The sequence below is a fragment of the Carcharodon carcharias genome, chromosome 6 (assembly GCF_017639515.1).
Source record: "Carcharodon carcharias isolate sCarCar2 chromosome 6, sCarCar2.pri, whole genome shotgun sequence".
Classification (NCBI taxonomy): domain Eukaryota; kingdom Metazoa; phylum Chordata; class Chondrichthyes; order Lamniformes; family Lamnidae; genus Carcharodon; species Carcharodon carcharias.
In genome coordinates, this window is record NC_054472.1 from 137,650,654 (window position 1) to 137,672,658 (window position 22,005).

Here is a 22,005-nt window from a genome sequence, read left to right on the forward strand (position 1 = left end):
TGATGGGTGACTTGATTGAAGTATATAAAGATCCTGAACTGTTTTGACAAGATGGACGCGGAAAGGATGTTTCCTCTTGTGGGTGAGTCCAGAACAAGGGGGCACTGTTTTAAAATTAGGGGTTGCCCTTTTAGGACAGAGATGAGGAGAAATTTTTTCTCTGAGGATTGTGTTCTTATTATCTGAAAAAAAAATCTGCAGGGTTAAAGGGAGAAGGAAGGAGAATGCAGTCACTAGGTGAAATGCCCGTTCAGAGAGCAGGTGCAGACACGATGGGCCGAATGGCTTCCTGCTGAGCTGTTAGAATCCCGTTATTCGGGGTGCCCGCTTCTGATGGCGAGGACTAGGGAGCGCGCGGCGCGGGCGCGCTTCAGCCGGCTGCTATGGTAACGGGTGACTCCGCACTGGCTAAGGCGGGGCTGATTCATGGCGCAGGCTCGTTCCGGCGCCGACTGATCGGCCAAGGAGTGGCCACCCTTCTCTTCGCATCCTAACTACTCAAGGGGGCGGGGGAACCGTCATGTTTCAGGCCCGTGATCAGGACACGCGAGCCAGGTAGGGTTTTCGTCTATAGGAAAGTGTGAGGCTTCATTAAAGGCCTAGTCACGGTCCGCGGCTTCGGGAACCTGCAATGTTAAATGATAACAGAATTACCTGAAAAAACTCAGCAGGTCTGGCAGCATCGGCGGAGAAGAAAAGAGTTGACGTTTCGAGTCCTCATGACCCTTCGACAGAACTGTTAAATGATGGTTAGAAAGAAATAAACGCAATAGTTTGTTTGCCATCGGAACGCAGGAATAAAGTATTTGATATGAGAATCAGTCTACTCGCTTATGGAGGGTAATTTTATGTTTCTATTTCGGGCTCGAATTCTCGCCCCTTGGAGTGTAAAAAATTGGGAAATGCAGTTTACGGGTTTCTACCCATTCATTTTAATGGCCAAAACCAATGGGTACAACACTTCGATTTCCAATACGGGAAAGGAGGCAACCCACTAGAAGCAGGGTCTCAGACACATCTAATTATATTATGTCACCAATCTATCCCGAAAAGAGACCATTTGTAGTTTTGACCAAAAGCTTCTTCTGAACGTCGTGTTATGAATGGTGTTTCTATTCCTTTTGTCGTGTACTCCAAATGGTAGTTGATCTAATTATGGCAGGCACAAGCTTTCAATTGCTGTAAGATTAACATTTTCCTCAACAGTGCCAAGCTTTAGCTTTATGATTTGTAATATTTGTAGTGTCATGTTTTACTTTCTTCACTTTGTTTCCCTGTACGGCCTCCCAAATAGCCTGTAAGATAGTTTGTGTTTATTTACACGTTTTCTTAATTTCCTGACCTAAAGTCATGCAGTCAACACATCTAATGTTGTGCAAGATAAGAAAGGGAAAACTTGGGATTTCTGAGAGGTGGGATATTGTGACACAAAAAAAGCTAGTATTAGCCATTTACACCATTTTTTTCTCATTCTTCTAAAATTAGAACAAGAGATTGGGAAAACCCTCTGGAAATTCAGACCAAAATGTTTTACATTTGAAACATACGACATAGGAGCAGAAGTAGGCTGTTTGGCCCCCTCGAGCGTGCCATTCATTCCGTTCATGGCTGATCTATTTGTGTTTCGAAATCCACATTCCAATTACCCCCAATAACCTTTGATTCCCTTGCCTAACAAGAGTCTACCTCTGCCTTAAAAATATTCAATAACCCTGCTTCCACCGCATTCTGAGGCAGAGCTCCAAAGTCACACAAGCCTCAAAGAAAAAGTTTCTCCTCATCTCTGTCCTATAAGGGTAACCTCTAACTTTAAAACAGTGCGCCCTTATTCTGCACTTGCCCACAAGAGGAAACATCATTTTCATTTCGACTTTATCAATACCATTCAGGATCTTAGTATACTTTAATTAAGTCACTCCTCACTCTTCTAAACTCCAGTGGAAGCAAGCCCAGTCTGCCTAACTTTTCCTCACAAGACAACCTACTCATTCCGGTTATCAATCTGGTAAACCGCCTCCAATGCATTTACATCATTCCTTGAATAAGGAGACCAAAGCTGCACACAATATTCGACTCGAAACGTCAACTCTTTTCTTCTCCGCTGATGCTGCCAGACTTGCTGAGTTTTTCCATGTAATTCTGTTTTTGTTTTGGATTTCCAGCATCCGCAGTTTTTTGTTTTTATCACAATATTCGTGTTGTGGTCTCACCAAGTCCCTGTATAACTGAAGCATAACATCATTACTTTTAATTTAATTCCTCTCAGAATTAAGGATAGCATTCCATTAAGATAAAAGCAAAATACTGTGGATGCTGGAAATCTGAAGCAAAAACAGAAAATGCTGGAAAAACTCAGGTCTAACAGCATCTGTGGAGGGAAAAACAGAGTTAACGTTTCGAGTCTTTATGACTTCTTCAGAGCTAAAGAGAAGTAAAAATGTAATGACATTTATACCGTGTAATGGAAGTGGAGCAGGTGTAGCTGGATAGAAGGCCAGTGATGGGTGGAGGCAAAGGAGTGATTACCAGAGATGTCATGGACAAAAGGACAAAGGGGTGTTAATGATAGTGGTACTGGCTAAAGGAGATGTTGATGGTGGCATTAGGGTCAAAAAGCAGAATATGATAATAGCAGGACAAGGGTAAGCACTCTGGGAAGAACAACATAAACAATGTGTGACAGATTGCCTTTGTACGGGGGTGGGCGGTGATGAGAAAAATGATTGAAAATAGGATAAAAGGTGGGGATAAAACAAAAATGAAAATAAATAAAAATAAGTGTATAAAAAAAATTACAAAAAATAAAAATTAAAAATTAAAATGACTGTTGAAAAATGGTGATAAAAAAGGGGGTGAGGATGGAGGAGAGAGTTCATGGTCTGAGGTTGTTGAACTCAATGTTAGGTCCAGAAGGCTGTAAAGTGCCAAATCAGAAGATGAGGTGCTGTTCCTCCAGTTTGCATTGGGCTTCGCTGGAACATTGCAGCAGGCCAAGGACAGACATGTGGGCATGAGAGCAGGATGGGTTGTTGAAATGGCAAGTGACAGCAAGAGTCATGCTTGCAGACAGGCCAAAGGTGTTCCGCAAAGCGGTCACCCAATCTGCATTTGGTCTCACCGATGTAGAGATGAAAAAAAATCACCTTTTTTCAATATTCATTTTAATTTTTAATTTTTTTTTGTTTTTTTTATCCACTTATTTTTATTTTTATTTATTTTCATTTTTATTCATTGTTTTATACTCACCTTTTATCCTATTGTCAATCCTTTTACTCACCACTGTCCACCCTGCCCCACCCCTCCACAAAAGCAATCTGTCACTTGTTCTTGGGCGCAGCGAATGCAGTAGAACAAATTGAAGGAGGTGCAAGTGAAGTGCTGCTTCATCTGAAAGGAGTGTTTGGGCCCTTGGATGGTGTGGAGAGAGGAGGTAAAGGGGCAGGTGCTACACCTTCTGTGATTGCATGGGAAGGTGCCATGGGAGGGGGATGAGGTGTTGGGGGCGATGGAGGAGTGGACCAGGGTGTCCCAGAGGGAATGGTCCCTACAGAATGCCGATTTTGGGGGGGGGGGGGGGGGGGGGGGGGGGGGCGTGGTGAAGTTAAGATCTGTTTGATGGTGGCATCATGCTGGAGTTGGTGAAAATGGCAGAGGATGATCCTTTGAATGCGGAGGCTGGTGGGCTGAAAAGTGAGGAAAAGAGGGACCATATCATGGTTCTGGGATGGAGAGGAAGGTGTGAGGGCAGAGGTGTGGGAGATGGGTCAGACACGGTTGAGGGCCCTGTGGATGGGAAACCTCGGTTAAGGAAGAAGGAAGACATGTCAGAGGTGCAGTTTTGGAAAGTGGCATCATTGGAACAGATGCAACAGAGGCGAAGGAACTGAGAGAATGGGATGGAGTACTTACAGGGAGCAGGGTGAAAGGAGCTATAGTTGAGGTAGCTGTGCGAGCTGGTAGGCTTGCAGTGAATATTGGTGGACAGTCTATCACCAGAAATTGAGACAGAGAGGTCAAGGAAGGGAAGGGAAGTATCAGAGATGGGCCAGGTTAAGGCGATGGAAATTGGAAGGAAAATTGTTAAATTTTTCCAGGTCCTACACCATGAGCTTTTATTTTCTGCAGTAACCTTTGATGTGGCATCTTATGATGTCTTCTGGAAATTCAAGTACAGCATGTCTACAGGCTCCCCTTTATCCACAGCGCATGTGACTCCTTCAAATAACTCCAAATAAATTGGTTAAACATGATTTTCAATTCACATTACCATGCTGACTCTTCCTGAATACCTTGAGTTTCTCTAAGTGCCCAGCTATAACCTCTTTAATGATCGATTCTAACACTTTCCCCATGACAGACATCAAGATAACCGGCCTATAGTTTCCTGTTTTCTGCCTCCCTCCCTTCTTGAATTTGTTTAATTTTTATTTGCTACTTTACAGTCTGATGGAATCTTTCCAGAATCTAGGGAATTTTAGAAAATTAAAATCTACGACCTCATTTGCCACCTTTTTTCAGACTCTAGGATGAAGTCCATCGGGACCCGGAGACTTGTCAGCGCGCAGTTCCATCAGTTTGCTTCTCTAGTGATTGTAATTTCACTAAGTTCCTCCCCCCTTTCCACCTCCTGACTTATAGCTATTACTGGAAATTTTTTTTGTACTCTGAAGAGTGAAGACAGAAGCAAAATATTTGTTTATTTCATCTGCCATTTCCTTATTATCTACTATTAAGAACCCATTGTCACTCTCTAGAGGACCAAAACTCACTTTACTCACTTTTCTTTTTTAAATACCTGTAGAAACTTTCTGTCTGTTTTTACATTTCTACGTAGCTTTCTCTCATATTCTAATTTCTTACTCCTGATTAACTTTTTAGTCATTCTCTGCCGTTCTTTATATTCTCACCAATCGCCTGATCTGCCACTCATCTTAGTGCAGTTATATGTTTTTTCCTTAAGTTTGATGCTTTCCTTAACTTCTTTAGTTAACCACAGATGGTGGGTCCTCCCTTTAGAATTTTCCTTTATAGTAGGAATATATGTATTCTGAAATATCTCCTTAAATGTCTGACATTACTTCTCTATTGGTTATCCCCTAGCCTAATATCCCAGTTCACTTCAGCTCGCTTAACTTGCGTGTCCAGATAATTGCCCTTATTTAAGTTTAAAATACTAGTTTTAGGTCCACTCTTCTCCCTTTCAAACTGGATGTAAAATACAATCATATTGTGGTTGCTGCTACCTAGAGGTGCCTTCAGTCTGAGGTCATTAATTAATCCTGTCACATTACACAATACCAAGTCTAATATAACCTCTCTGGTTGGTTCCAGAACATTCTGTTCTAAGGAACTATCTCAAAAGCATTCTATGAACTCCTCACCCAGGCTACTACCATCAATCTGATTTTTCCAGTTTATAAGTAGATTAAAATCACCCATGATTATTGCTGTCTCTTTATGACTAAACACCCAATATTTGTTCTTGTATATTTTGTCCTGAATTGTGGTTACTGTTAGTGGGCCTGTAGATCACTCCCACTAGTGAATTTTTTCTATGGGCTTCCCTAATGACTCAATGCTAAATGGTGTGGTACAAAAAGTTTGATCCCTGCAAACTAACATTGGACGAAGTTGTGGATGAAAAAAATGAGCAAGGGCTTTCTGATTTGCTTTCTCCTATATTACCTCCACTCCTCACTAAATTGTAACATTTTATAATCACTTAAATTGCCATGGTAATCCTAAAAGGAGAAGTCAGGTAGACATCACAAGTGCTAATCACAGCATGCAGCCAGCTGTAGAAGGGATCCTCTATGACAATTTACATCTCTAAATGCTTCATAATTTACTATGAATTCAAAGTAAAACCATGATTCTTTTTCAGAGACAGTCAAATCAAGTATATTCAGACCACTGTTATAAATGTGGAAAAACACTTTGGTGAGTTGTGCAGCTTATTTGCCGCCTATGCACGGAAAACTGCAAGACTACGTGATAAGGCTGACCTCCTGGTTAAAGAATTCCGAGAGTACTCCAATACAGAAACTCCTAATTTAAAATATGGTCTGAGTGGCTTTGCAGATCACCTTGCTTTAATTCAAGATTATCGACATGCACAGGTGAGTGGCTGAAAATATTTGTTTAAATGAATTCTGCTTTCTGAACATTTTTTGCATTTAGCACTATATTGTAGTATAAGGGTATCTGGCATTGCAAGGATTAACATTGTACCTCCGACAGTGTGATTTAAAGAGACACATGACCTGAGACTAGAATCAATGGTTGCGGACTGGACAGAGGCTAGTATAGAAGCAAACATGGAGTTAGCTCATAGCTTGGGCTATAACATGTATATATTAATATGTAAATGTGTGTATGTATGTACATAGCTATGTGTTGTAATAAACACTTCTTGTTCAACCAAACAAGACACAGAACTTATTCGTAAGACCTACTGAACATACAACATGGTGGCAGCTAATGGAAAAACCCAGAAGCTGGAGCAGAAATTCAAAAGCTGGAAAATTAAAGGAGCAGCATTCTGACCTGACTGAAAGCACCTGAAGTGAAGACACAGAAGGAGATTGTCTGAAAGAAGCTCCATTGCAGAATTAAAAGCAGAAACGCAGAAGGAGAAAAAAGGTCCACTGTGCAGCTGAGGACTCCACCAGATCTTGTGGAGGTCCATTGTGAATGGCTACAGAGTGCAGAATTCAAGGGCCCAGCAGGGGTGAGCAAAAAAGTAAGCCAGAACTGGTTTAAACAGCTTCAGTGCTGTAAAAAAATCAAAGCAGTCTGTTCTGAAAGCACTGCAACCAGCCTGCGTTCAAAATCGGCAAAGCTTGTTGTAAGACAAAAAGTGGAATGTTTAAAAACCTCAACCAAAGTGAGAATTGATTGTAAAATGCCCAAAAATTCTCCAATATGTCAGGGAAGGCCCCAAATCATCGATTTAACAAATCGCTGCAAAAAAACTAAACCCCAAAGAGGTCAGGACCGCCATTGCTGCGGGAGCCCACCAAAACCTGACAAGTGTGGGGAATTCTCTGAAAAACGGTTACTGCAGTGCCATCTTTAAAACCTACATAGCATTTAGAGCTGTACTCACCTGAACTTTAAATCAACCGTGGATAACACATCAACATAACCAGACCAATTTGGACTGATCCAAGGGTCGAACCAAACACAAAATTGGGGACTTTGACGGAAAAGATTCTTAAGATACGTGATAGCTTCACAATTAGATAAAAAGACAGAAGCTGAACAAGTGAATACACTGCCTTATTCAGTAGGCCTAATTATGATATTATTGTGAAGCAAAGAATAAACAAATCTTTAGATAAATTTGAAGATGTTCTGAAATCATTCAATGCATATTTTAATCTAAAGAAGCAACAAAATTTGATAACGAAATTAAACAAATGTGCCCAACAGCGTGGAGAACCGGTTGGCTATTTTATGAACAAATTATACAGATTGGCTGAAGGCTGTAATTAAGGTGATCTTAAGTCATAATGCAAGGGATGGAATTGTTGTTGGAGTCACTAACAATGTCTTTCAGACATACTACAGGCCAGGGAAGATCTGACTCTTTTAAAAAAAAAAGGCCATCCAAACAGTCTGAAATCTGCCAACAGCACTGATCCATTTTACATGGTACAGTGCAACCTGAACTGTCCAGCTAGTTAAAGCAACAAGGGGGCACAGAAACTCCAGTCCAAGGAAGAGAATACCCAAGAGGATGGGCAACCCATGTCAGCACTGTGGAGCCAAATGACTGCACAGCCGAGAGCTGTACAGCAATCTCACTGCAGTGTTTCAGTTGCTACTGTCTGGGATACTTTGGAAAACTATGCAAAGCTAAGATACCCATATGGGTGGAGGATTCCAAGACAATTCATGAGATTGAGGTACCACACCATGAAGAGACCTGACCATGCTTCTTGGTGTCAAGGATCCTGAATTCTCTTTTTGGACTGCAGATATCTCAGTAAATGGCTACCTCATCAACTTCAAATTGGACATGTGTGCCAGTGTTATGTTCCTTTCGAATAAGGAACCTTGGTTGAGACACAGACCTCTGGCTTTGAGCAATAGACCCACCACTCTGGGGGCCTGGAGGAATCTGACTTCCGGTCATAGACAGGATTCTAGAACCACTAGGTATGGCAACAAGCAGATATTCAAAGTCATGCATATCATCCATAACCAGTCTTTTTCTTCTCTCTTGAGCAGAGATGCTTGTGTTGCTCTTAACCTTAAAACGGCAGAAGATGTCAAGACAACTACTGTTGTTAACTATACGGATCTACAAGTTCCTGAGAAGCCCACCAGTAAAGAGACTCTTGACTGGGACTTCAGTTCTGAATTGTTTTCACTCTTCGCAGTGCAGGTTTGTTCAGTTTCTTTGCAGGCAGCAAAAGCTCCTCTTTGGTCAGACCTGCTAAACTTTTAGATAATTATCACTTAGCTCAAGTGGAAGCACACAGGAAAATGACCAGCAACAGAAGAATTAGCCCCAACCTCAAGCTCCAACGGTTGCTGTCACACTACCTGTAAACACCACAGCACAGACATTGCAAATTCCAGCCAATGCACAAGGCTGCAAGATGTTGCTGGAGCAAGCGACCATCAACATACCAGAGCACACCTCAGTGAGGCATGGAGACATATGGAAGAATACAGTATGGGGATAAAAGCCAAACTGCAAAGTGAGCCCACTGATGAGGAACATCCAAGCAACAGAGAGAGACGCCCTCAATACCCACACAGATCATGGTGGACCACATGGAAAAAGAAAAAAATGGGTTTGTACCATGAATGAGTGGAGTGAACAGTCTCTCCGGAAAGAATGGGACAAGCCAGTGGTCCCTGAGCAGAGTAGATGGGGAGTTGACAGAGAAGTTCAACGCCAAACAGTGCAAAAAGCATATCAGAAGAAGACAGCCACCAAATGCCAGAAATACAGGTTACAACCCCAAACTCCGAATCAACAAATGTTGCCCAAATTATCAGAGTCTACCACTCCTCCGAATGTGACCAGAATGAGATCTGGAAGAATTGTCAAGCCTCCAGACTGCCTGAATTTATAAAGTCAGAGTTTGGGGGGTGGCGGGGTGGTTGTGTGGGTGTGCGGTGGGTTGGAGGAGAAGGGGTATCATGATTATAATGTAAATATGTTGGGTAAAAACTTAGGGGGAGGTGTAGTATAAGGGTATCTGGCATAGCTGGAGACAATGTGGGACTGGGAAACAACTGCCCACAGTGTGATGTAAAGAGACATGACCTGAGACTAGAGCCAGTTGTTGTAGACTGGGCAGAAACCTGTGTAGAAGCATGCATGGAGTTAGCTCATAGTTTGTGCTAAACCCTGTATATAGGTGATTCAGCACCAAATGGCAGTCCCACTCGGAGTGGCAGGAGGATTGGAAAAGCAGAAATTGAAAATAATACAATGGCGGGTACTTTTCTGAAGTTGGAGTGGCTGAGACACTTATGAAGTGATTCGATTTTGGTAGGAAAAATGCGGAGAGACAATATAAAATAAAGATCCAATTCTAAATGGGATGCAGCAGCAGCAGAATGACCTGGGTGTATAAGTGCCTAAATTGTTGAAGCTGGCAGGACAGGTTGAGAGAGCACTTAATAAATCATACTGCAACCTAGGATTTAGTAATAAGGGCGTGGAGTACAAAAGGAAGGACATTATGTTAAACTTGTGTACAACACAGGTATAACCTTAAGTAGAATATTGTGTCCAGATCCAGTTCGGGATGCCACACATTAGAAAGGATGTGAAGGCATTAAAGAGGGTGCAGAAAAGATTCAGGACAGTGGTTCCTGAGATAAGGAACTCCAGTTACATAGATTGGAGAAGTTGGGACTGTTCTTCTTGGAGAAGGAAAGGTCGAGAGGAGATTTGATAGAGGTATGCAAAATAATGGGTCTGATGGAGTTGATAGGGAAAAACTGTTCTCATTGGTGGAAGGATCGAGGGCAAAGATTTAAGGTAATTGGGGAAATAAGAAGCAATGGTGACATAAAAAGCTTTCACACAGCAAGTAACTCCTTTATTCAAAAAAGGAAAGAGACAGAAAGCAGGAAACTACAGGCCAGTTGGCTTAACATCTGTTATAGGCCAAATATTAGAAGCTATTATTAAAGACGTTATAGCAGGACACTTGGAAAAATTCAGGGTAATCAGGCAGCGTCAATGTGGTTTTGTGAAAAGAAAATCGTGTTTAACCAATTTGTTGGAGAAATTTGAAAACGTGCTGTGGATAAAGGGGAACCGGTAGACGTACTGTACTTAGATTTCCAGAAGGCATTTGATAAGGTGCCACATCAAAGGTTATTGCAGAATCACAGAATCTTTACAGTGCAGAAGGAGGCCATTCAGCCCATCGAGTCTGCAATAGCTCTCTAAAAGAGCATTCTACCTAATCCCACTCCCCGTCTTATGAAATAGAAATCCAATTCCCTTTTGAATACCTCGATCGAACCTGCCTCCACCACCTTCTCAGGAAGTTTGTTCAAGACTCCAGCCACACTCTGGGTGGAAAGTTTTTTCCCCTCATCATTTTTACTCCTTTTGCCAATTATTTTGAATCTATGCCTTCTAGTTCTTGATGCTCCCTTGAGTGGGAACATTTTCTCACTATTTACCCCGTCCATACACCTCAGGATTTTGAATACATCTATTAAGTCTCCTCTCAGCCTTCTTTTCTCCAAGGAGAACAGTCCAACCTCTCCAATCTATCCTCATAGCTACAGTTCTTCATCCCTGGAATCATTCTTGTGAATCTCCTCTGTACTCTCTCCAATTCCTTCACAGCCTTCCTCAATATGGTGCCCAGAACTGGACACAGCACTCCAGATGAGGCCCAACTAGTGTGTTATACAAGTTCAACGTGACCTCCTTACTCTTGTATTAATAAAGCCTAAGATACTATATGCTTTATTAACTTCTCTCTCAACATGCCCTGCCATCTTCAATGACTTATGTATATTTACACTGAAGTCCCTTTGTTTAGGCACCTCCTTTAGAGTTTCTCTCTTTATTTTATACTGTATCGCCATATTCTTCCGGTCAAATTGAATCACTTCATATTTCTCTGCATTGATCTTGATCTGCCACTTGTCTGCCCAATCCAAGATGTCTATGTCCTTTTGAATTTCAAGACTATCCTCATCACAGTTGATAATGTTACCAATTTTTGTATCATCTGCAAATTTTGAAATCATGCCCTGAACGCCACAGTCTAGATCGTTAATCAGCAGGAAGAGCAAGGGTCCCAACATTGACCCCGGGGGAAACTCCAGTACAGACCTTCCTCCAAGCTGAAAAACATCCATTAACTGCTAATCTTTGTTTCCTGTCACTCAGCCAATTTCTTATCCAAGTGCCTATTCTCTTTTTTATTCCATGAGCTAGAATTTTGCTCTCAAGTCTGCTGTGTGGCACGGTTTCAAATGCCGTTTCAAAATCCATATACATCACATCAACAGCATTGCCCTTATCAACCCTCTGTTACCTTTTCAAAAAAACTCCAATTTAGTTAAACATGATTTTCCCTTAATGAATCCATGTTTGCTTTCCTTAATTATCCTGCAGTCGTCTAAGTGACTATTGATTTTGTCCTGAACTATGGTTTCCAGAAGTTTCCGTACCTCTGAAGTCAAACTGACTGGTCTGTAGTTACCAGCTTTATTCTTGCACCCCTTTTTGAACAAGGGTGTAACATTCGCAATATTACATTAGTGCCTCTGCAATTTTCACTCTCACTTCCCTCGAATGCATCTCATCTGGTCCTGGTCCACATCAATTTTAAGTAAAGATAGCCTTTCTAAAACCCCCTCCTTCTCAATTGTAAATTCTTCTAGTGTACCAGTTGCTTCCTCTCTCACCTTGGCCTGGGTAGGATATTTTTCCTTTCTAAAGACAGATGCAAAGTACTCATTTAATACCTCCGCTATTTCTCCTACATCCATGTGTAAGTCCCCTTTTTTATCCCTAATCAGCCCTACTCCTCCTTTTACTGCCATTTTATTATTTGCATGCTTAAAGATCACCTTGGGATTCCCTTTTGTATTAGCTGCCAGTCTTCTTTCATGTTCTCCCTCTCTCTTTGTTTTTCTTAATAGTTTTTTCACTTCCCCACTGGTCCTTCTAAAGTCAGTCAGATTCTCCATTGTATTTTCTACCTGACATCTGTCATATACGCACTTCTTCCTTTTCATCTTCACCTCTCTCATCATCCAGGGCGCTCTGGATTTATTTGTCCTACCTTTCCCTTCAATATACCATGACATTGCCTGCAATACTTTTTTTTTAAGGTGGCCCATTGTTCAGCCACCATCTTTTCTACCAACATTTGATTCCGACTCACGTGACTCAGATGCATTCTCATCCCATCGAAGTTGGTTTTCCCCCAGTTAATTATCCGTGCTCTGGATTGTTCCCTGCCCTTTTCCATGATTAACCTAAAGCTTATGATACAATGGTCACTATCTCCTAGAGGCTCTCCCACTGGTATTTGATCCACTTGGGCCAACTCATTACCTAGGACCAGGTGTAACAGTGCCTTCCCTCTTGTTGGACCGAAAACATTCGGCTGTAGAAAATTATCTTGAATACATTGCAGGAACTCTTGCTCCTCTTGTCCCTTTGAACTATTCCTATCCCTGTCGATATTTGGATAAAGTCCCCATTAGAATTATTCTATAATTCTTGCACCTCTCTGCAATTTCTTTGCAGGTTTGTTTCTCTGCGTCCTTTCCACTAATTAGTGGTCTATACACTACACTGATCAATGTTATTGCACCTTTTTCATTCCTTATTTCTAGCCAGGGAGATTCCGTCCTTGACCCCTTTGGAACATCCTCTTTCTCTAGTACTGTAATGCCATCTTTAATCAATACTGCCACGCTCCACTAGCCCCTGCCCTCCCCCCACCCCTCTTCTCCCTTTCCTGTCTCTCCAAAACACTTTGTACCCAGGAATATTTAGCGCACAGTCCTGCCTGACTTTGAATCAGGTCTCTGTTATAGCAATAATATCATAGTTCCATTTGTCAACCTGTGCCTATAGTTCACTACTCTTATTAACCACACTCCGTACACTCTCATACATGCACATTAACCCTAATTTAGGCTTTTTTACTTTCCCCCTTACTCTGACCCATTCTAAGGACTCACTATTGCCTACTCTAATTCTCTCAAATGCTGCAAGTGCTCTATTTACCTTGATACTATTCCTGATATATCCTCCTTATCATTTAGCATTTCTCCTCTTCTCCAGGCAGTTTTTCTCCTCGCCACTCTGAATTTTCCCTCAGGTTCCCATCCCTCTGCCAATCTAGTTTAAACCCTCCCCAACAGCACTAGCAACTTCCCGCGAGGACATTAGTCTCAATCCTGTTAAAAGTGTAACCCACCCTTCTCATACAGGTCCCAGCTGCCCCAGAACTGGTTATTGGGAAGGGCAAACAAAGCAAGGGAATACTCAATAAATGGGAAGTTATTGAGAGAGGTTGAGGAAATGAGAGACCTTGGGGTGCATGTCCACAGATCCTTGAAGGTAGCAGGACAGGTGGGCAAGCTGGTCAAGAAAGCATATGAAATGCTTTCCTTTATTGGGTGAGGTATTGAATACAAAAGCAGAGATGTAATGATGGAACTGTATAAAATGCTGATTAGGCCACAGCTGGGATTTTGTGTACAGTTCTGATCACCACATTACAGGAAGGGCATAATTGCTTTGGAGAGAGTGCAGAGGAGATTTACAAGCATGTTGCCAGGGCTTGAATATTGCAGCTATGAGGAGAGATTGAATAGGCTAGGGTTGTTTTCCTTAGAACAGAGGAGGATAAGGGGTGACCTAATTGAGGTGTACAAAATTTGAGGGGCCTAGATAGGGTAGACAGGAAAGACTTGTTTCCCCGAGCTGAGGGGTCAATTACCAGGGGGCATAGATTTAATGTGATTGGTAGAAGGGGACATGAAGGAAAACTTTTTCACCCAGAGAATGGTGGGCATCTGGAATTCACTGCCTTAAATTGATGGTTGAGGCCGAAAGTCTCAATTCATTTAAAAGATACCTGGATCTGCATCTGAAGTGCTGTAACCTGCAAGGCTACAGACCAGATGCTGGAAAGTGGGATTAAAATGAGTGGCTAGTTTTTCTTTTTGGCCAGCGCAGACATTATGGGCTGAATGGCCTCTTTCTGCACCGTAATTTTTCCTTGAACCAACTGCTTTCATGTGATTGACTGATAACTGCCACTCCAAGCTAGCCTAACTAACTTGAAGGTTAATACTATGTCGGATCTTGATTCTTAATCTATAGATAAAACCTGTAAAGGACTTGCCAGAACTTACCACGTAAACCCAATTCGCTACTCACTCAGTCTCCATCTCATTTCTAAGTAGTTGCCTGTCTCCTCGTGTGCCCCTATTGATCCCCTACTGCAAAATATAAAAGCTCATGGTGTAGGAGGTAACATATTGGCATGGATAGAAGATTGGCTAGCTAACAAGAAACAGAGAGTAGGCATAAATTGGTCTTTTTCTGTTTGGCAGGATGTAACAAGTGGTATACCACAGGGATCAGTGTGGGGTCTTAACTTTTCACAATTTATAGAAATGACTTGGATGAAGGGACCGAAGGTATGTTTGTTAAATTTGTTGATGACACAAAGATAGGTATGATAGTACAATGTGGAGAGGACACAAGGAGGCTACAAAGGGATATAGATAGGTTAAATGAGTGGGCAAAGACCTGGCAAATGGAGTATAATGTGGGAAAGTGTGAAATTGTCCATTTTGGCAGGAAGAATTAAAATGAAGCATATCTAAATGGTGAGAATTGCAGAGCTCTGAGATGTAGAAGGATCTAGGGGCCCTAGTGCATGAATCACAAAGGCTAGTATGCAGGTACAGCAAGTAATTAGGAAAGCTAATAGAATGTAATAATTTATTGCAAGGGGAATTGAATACAAAAGTTGGGAGTTTATGCTTCAGTTATACAGGGTGCTGGTGAGACCACATCTCATTGTGTAGAGTATTGGTCTCCTTATTTAAGGAAGGATGTAAATGTGTTGGAAGCATTTCAGAGATTTACTAAATTAATACCTGGAATTGGCAGGCTGTATTATGCGTAAAAATTGGACAGGCTAGACTTGTATCTGCTGGAGTTTAGAAGGGTAAGAGGTGACTTGATTGAAACATCTAAATCTTGAGGGGTCTTGACAGGGTTGATGGGGAGAGGATATTTCCTCTTGTGGGAGAATCTAGTACTAGGGGCCACTGTTTAAAAATAAGGGGTCATCCATTAGGACAGAGATGAGAATGTTTTTCTGAGAATTGTGAGTCTTTGGAAATCTATTCCCCTAAAGGCAGTGGAAATAGAGTCTGAATATTTTTAAGGCAGAGCTGGATAAATTCTTGATAAGCAAGGGGGTAAAATGTTATCAGGGGTAAGCAGGAATGCGGAGTTGAGGCTGCAATCAGATCAGCCTGGATTTTATTGAGTGATGAAGCAGGCTCGAAGAGCCAAGTGGTCTACTCCTGCTCCTAATTTGTATGTATGTATGCATATTTGTATTTAAGTGGTTAGGACCTGGAATGCACTTCCTAGAGTATGGTGAAGGTAGGTTCAATCAGGCATTCAAGAGGGAATTAGATTATCTGAAAAGCAAGGGTGTGCAGGGTGACGTGGAGAAAGTGTGGGAGTGGCATTGGGTGAATTACTCCTTTGGAGAGCCAGTGCAGACATAAAGGGCTGAATGGCTTCCTGTGTTGTAACCATTTTGTTGTTCCGTGACTTTGGGCCAATATTTGGAGAACATTGTCCACCAGCATATCTATGCATATCTCCTAACCTAGAGGAGCTAGTTGCAAAAAAAAGTTTGTGTTCCATTCTTAACCCAGATAATATTGACTTGGAGGACCTTCTACAAAGATTTGTTACTGAATAACTTGATATTTTATCTTTGAAGAAGATAATGCCAAGAATTGAAATAGTCATAATTTACGTGCTTATATCCAGAAATGATTTAAAAAATAAATAGATTAAAGATACAGCCATGGAATTTACTGCACATGAACAAACTAATTTATGCGGTCTTTATCCTTCACTTAATCCTCTTCCCACCTCGCTTCAGCTAACCCTTTCCCCTACACATGTTTATCTAGCTTCCCATTAAAAGCATCTATGCGAATTGTTTCAATTACTTCCTTTGGTAGTGAGTTCCACATTCTCTTGACTCTTTGATAAAGATAATTCTACAGAATTCCCTTTTGGAGTTATTTGTGGGTATGTTATACTCACTGCCCCAAATTTTGAACTGTTCTGACAAGTGGAGATATCTTCCCTATTGACTGTATGACTCGTATTAAACATTTAGTCCCGTGTTCTCCTTATCTCGATTTATCTTTTCAGTACTCCTACTGCTTTTTCCAGTTGTGGCTCTGTTGGTTGAACATTTGTCTCTGACTCAGGTTGTGAATTTTAAGTCCCACTCCAGAGACTTGAGCACAAAATCCAGACCATCACTCCAATACATTACTATGGGAGACAAAATCAGAAATACCTGGAAAAACTCAGCAGGTCTGGCAGCATCGGTGGAGAAGAGCAAAGTTTACGTTTCCAGTCCTCATGACCCTTCAACAGAACTAAGTAGAAATAGGAAAAGGGTGAAATATAAGCTGGTTTGGGGTGTGGGAAGGTGGGGGTGGTTGTTGTTGGGACAAGCAAGCAGTGATAGGAGGAGATAACCAAAAGATGTCACAGACAAAAGAACAGAGAGGTGTTGAAGGTGGTGATATTATCTAAAAGAATGTGCTAATTAAGAGTGGAGAGCAGGACAAGCAAGGTAGCTCTAGTGGGGGTGGGGTGAAATAAATGATGGGTGAAATACATTTAAAAATAATGGAAATATGTGGGAAAAGAAAAATCTATATAAATTATTGGAAAAAACAAAAGGGAGGGGGAAGAAACGGAAAGGGGGTGGGGATGGAGGAGAGAGTTCAAGATGTAAAGTTGTTGAACTCAGTATTCAGTCTGGAAGGCTGTAAAGTGCCTAGTCGGAATATGAGGTGCTGTTCCTCCAGTTTGCGTTGAGCTTCACTGGAACAATGCAGCAAGCCAAGGACAGACATGTGGGCAAGAGAGCAGGGTGGAGTGTTAAAATGACAAGTGACAGGGAGGTCTGGGTAATGCTTGCGGACAGACCGAAGATGTTCTGCAAAGCGGTTACCCTGTCTGTGTTTGGTCTCTCCAATGTAGAGGAAACAGCATTGGGAGCAACGAATGCAGTAGACTAAGTTGGAGGAAATGCAAGTGAAATGCTGCTTCACTTGAAAGGAGTGTTTGGGCCCTTGGACGGTGAGGAGAGAGGAAGTGAAGGGGCAGGTGTTGCATATTTTGCATTTGCATGGGGTGGTGCCGTAGGTCGGGGTTGAGGAGTAGGGGGTGATGGAGGAGTGGACCAGGGTGTCATGGAGGGAACGATCCCTACGGAATGCCAATGGGTGGGGTGAAGGGAAGATATGTTTAGTGGTGGCATCATGCTGGAATTGGCGGAAATGGCGGAGGATGATCCTTTGAATGCAGAGGCTGGTGGGGTGATAAGTGAGGACATGGGGTACCCTATCATGTTTCTGGGAGGGAGGAGAAGGCGTGAGGGCGGATGCGCGGGAGATGGGCCGGACACGGTTGAGGGCCCTGTCAACCACCGTGGGTGGAAAACCTCGGTTAAGGAAGAAGGAGGACATGTCAGAGGAAATGTTTTTGAAGGTAGCATCATCAGAACACATGCGACGGAGGCGAAGGAACTGAGAGAATGGGATGGAGTCCTTACAGGAAGCGGGGTGTGAGGAAATATAGTCAAGGTTGCTGTGGGAGTCGGTAGGCTTGTAATGGATATTGGTGGACAGTCACCAGAAATTGAGACAGAGAGGTCAAGGAAGGGAAGGGAAGTGTCAGAGATGGACCACGTGAAAATGATGGAGGGGTGGAGATTGAAAGCAAAATTAATAAATTTTTCCAGGTCCCGACGAGAGCATGAAGCAGCACTGAAGTAATCATCGATTTCACCCCACCCCCACTAGAGCTACCTTGCTTGTCCTGCTCTTAACTCTTAGTTAGCACATTCTTTTAGATAATATCATCACCTTCAACATCTCTTTGTTCTTTTGTCTGTGACATTTTTTGGTTATCTCCTCCTATCACTGCTTGCTTGTCCCAACACCTTCCCCCCCTCCCCCCACCCCTTAAACCAGCTTATATTTCACCCCTTTCCTATTTCTACTCAGTTCTGTTAAAGGGTCATGAGGACTCGAAACATCAACTTTGCTCTTCTCCGCCGATGCTGCCGGACCTGCTGAGTTTTTCCAGGTATTTCTGTTTTTGTTTTGGATTTCCAGCATCTGCAGTTCTTTGTTTATATTACATTACTATGGGAGTACTGCACTTTTGAAGGAGCCAGCTTCCAGATGAGACAATGAACTGAGACCCCATCTGCCCTCTTGGGTAGACAGATGTAAAAGATTCCACATGTAAGTTCACTATCTTGGAATTGCTCCATTCTAGAATAAGATGTAGATTTTGGGGGGTGGGGGTGTGGTAGGTGACGGATGCACATGTTGAGACAAAAGATGAACTCTGAGCTGAGTGCATGTATCTGTGTGCTTGTATCATAAAGCCACTGTGTAAGCCATGCTGATGTACTATATCAGTTTGATATGTTTAGGAAGACCAACATGGGTGTCTTAGTTCTGTCTGCATATCAGGTGGACCTACAAAAGGCTGGCTCGCCACTGCCAGTTCTGGTCTTTTTTTTTGCAAAAATATACTTTATTCATAAATCTTCAAAAACATTTCTAAACTTTTTAAATCACCATTACAAAAATACAAAGGTTCAACTTTTACAAACTGAAAACACAAGGTGTATCAGAAAAAACAATGAATATTTCAATCATTGGCAGACATACATTTTAATCTGTACAGACTGAGGGGCTCTTTACAGTTCCCAGCCCCCCAGTGCACTGTGGCAGAAAGGTCTTAGGCAGCAACCCTTCCCCATTGCGCCTTTGCGGCGGCTGCCCCAAGCTTAACTGTGTCCCTCAGCACGTAGTCCTGGACCTTGGAAAGTGCTAGTCTGCTACACTCGGTCGGGGACAACGCTTTGCGCTGGAAAACCAACAAGTTTCGGACAGACCAAAGAGCGTCTTTCACCGAGTTGATGATCCTCCAGCTGCAGTTGATGTTTGTCTCGGTGTGTGTCCCTGGGGACAGCCCGTAGAGCACAGAGTCCTCTGTCACAGAACTGCTCGGGATGAACCTCGACAGCAACCACTGCATCCCTCTCCAGACCTTCTTTGCAAAGACACAATCTACAAGGAGGTGAACAACGGTCTCTTCCCCACCACAACCACCTCGAGGGCAACGTGCAGAGGGGGTGAGACTCCTGGCGTGTAGGAAGGATCTTAAAGGGAGGGCCTTTCTCACCACCAGCCAAGCTACATCTTGGTGTTTGTTGAAAAGTTCTGGTGATGAGGCATTCTGCCAAATTACTTTGTCAGTCTGCTCAGGGAACCATCCCACAGGATCCACCCTCTCCTTTTCCCTCAGGGCCTTAAAGATGTTACATGCCGACCACTGCCTGAAGGACTTGTGGTCGAAGGTGTTTCTCTGCATAAATTTTCCCACGAGGGACAGGTGGTACGGCACGGTCCAACTACTTGGAGCGTTCCGCGGCATCGTGGCCAGACCCATCCTTCGCAACACCGGGGACAGGTAGAACCTCAGCATGTAGTGACACTTGGTGTTTGCATACTGAGGGTCTACGCACCGCTTGATGCAGCCGCACACAAAGGTGGCCATCAGTATGAGGGCGATGTCGGGCACGTTTTTTCCCCCTTTATCTAGAGGCTTGTACATCGTGTCCCTGCGGACACGATCCATTTTCGACCTCCAGATAAAGCGGAAGATGGCTCGGGTGATCGCCACCACACAGGAGTGTGGAATGGGCCAGACCTGCGCCACGTACAGCAACAGCGAGAGTGCCTCACACCTGATGACCAGGTTCTTACCCGCAATGGAGAGGGAGCGTCGCTCCCACATGCCCAGTTTCCTTTTTACCATAGACACTCGCTCCTTCCAGTTTCTAACACATGCCCTGGTCCCTCCGAACCATATTCCCAGCACCTTCAGGCCATCAGCCCTGACAGTGAAGGGGACAAAGGATCGGTCAGCCCAGTTCCCAAAGAGCATGGCCTCGCTCTTCCCACAATTTACCTTGGCTCCCGAGGCCAGTTCGAACTGGTCGCAGATGTGGATAAGTCTGTGCACCGACAGCGGATCAGAGCAGAAGATGGCGACATCGTCCATGTACAGGGAGACTTTGATCTGAGTGCCTCCACTACCTGGGATTGTCACTCCTCTTATGCCCGGATCCTTCCTGATGGACTCAGCAAAGGGTTCTATGCAACTCACGAAAAGAACAGGCGAGAGAGGGCAGCCCTGCCTGACTCCAGATTTAATAGGAAAGCTATCTGATTTCCACCCATTGATTGAGACTGCACTACTGATGTTAGTGTAGAGCAGTTGGATCCAATTGTGAATTCCCTCCCCAAACCCCATTTTGGAGAGCACATCCACCATGTAGGTGTGCGATATTCTGTCAAAGGCCTTCTCCTGATCCAGGCTGATGAGGCAGGTATCCACACCCCTGTCCTGTACATAGGCAATCGTATCCCTGAGCAGCACGAGGCTGTCAGAGATCTTCCTGCCCGGCACAGTGCAGGTCTGGTCAGGGTGGATCACCAATTCCAGAGCGGATTTGACCCGATTGGCGATGACCTTGGACAGAATTTTATAGTCCACATTCAACAGTGAAATGGATCGCCAATTTCTAATTTCCTCCCTTTCCCCCTTGTGCTTGTAGATGAGGGTGATAATGCCTTTCCTCATGGATTCTGACATACTGCCAGCCAGGAGCATACTGTCGTACACTTCTAGCAGGTCAGGGCCGATCCAGTCCCACAGAGCCGAATACAACTCCGCCGGCAAGCCGTCGCTTCCAGGAGTTTTACTCTTCTCGAAGGACTCAAGGGCCTCAGTCAGTTCATCAGGAGTTAGCGCTTTGTCCAGACTCTCCCGTGTACTGTCATCTAAGACCTCCATGATAGAGGACAGGAAGGACAGGGAGGCCATGCTGTCTGTGGGCTTCACGTCATACAATCCGGCATAGAAGGATTTGCTAATCCTCAAAATGTCAGATTGCAATGACTTAACTGAGCCGTCTTCTTCCTTCAGGCTGCTGATCACAGAGCTCTCTCTGTGTACCTTTTGGAAGAAGAAACGTGAGCACGTCTCATCCTGCTCTACAGAGCGGACCCTGGAGCGGAAGATGATCTTGGAGGCCTCCGAGGCAAAGAGCGAGGCTTGCTGGCTCTTCACCTCTTGGAGTTCCTCCTTGATATCGACCCCCATTGACTGAAGCCAGAGCAGATTCTGCATGTTTTTCTGGAGTCGGGACATTTCCCTCTGTTCCTTTCTAGCTTTCTGGGTGCCTTTGAGGACGAAAAACCTCTTGATGTTTCCCTTGATCGCTTCCCACCAGTGTGTCAGGGACTCAAAGAGGGGTTTCATGGTTCTCCAACCTTTGTAATCCCTCTTGAGCTCCTCAATGTTCTCTGGGGTCAGCAGTTGCACGTTTAGCTTCCATGCCCCCCTGCCAACCCTCTGGTCCTTCTCTAAGTGACAGTCAGCCAGTAGGAGGCAGTGGTCAGAGAAGAACACCGGCTTGACGTCGGTGGATCTGACTGCAAATGCACGGGACACAAACAGGAAATCTATCCTGGAACAGACCGACCCGTCAGGCCGCGACCAGGTGTATCTATGCTGCGCTCCATCTGCAGGGTTGCTGAAGACGTCGTGCAGCTTGGCATCCTTTACTGTTTCCATCAGGGATCTGGATGTAGCGTCCAATCTGCTGTCGG

At 43.6% G+C, this 22,005-nt stretch overlaps 1 protein-coding gene across 2 annotated transcripts in view; it reads left to right on the forward strand.

Annotated features, from left to right (window-relative positions):
* Nucleotides 1-406: 406 nt before the first annotated feature.
* Nucleotides 407-22,005, forward strand: part of cibar1 (CBY1 interacting BAR domain containing 1) — a 75,879-nt gene continuing 54,280 nt past the window's right edge. The window contains exons 1-2 of one of the 2 annotated variants that reach the window (XM_041189502.1): nucleotides 407-555; nucleotides 5,885-6,119. In XM_041189502.1, coding sequence (XP_041045436.1) covers nucleotides 521-555; nucleotides 5,885-6,119 — 270 coding nt within the window. In that variant the 5' untranslated portion in view covers nucleotides 407-520. The other variant, XM_041189503.1, reaches the window with a different exon arrangement.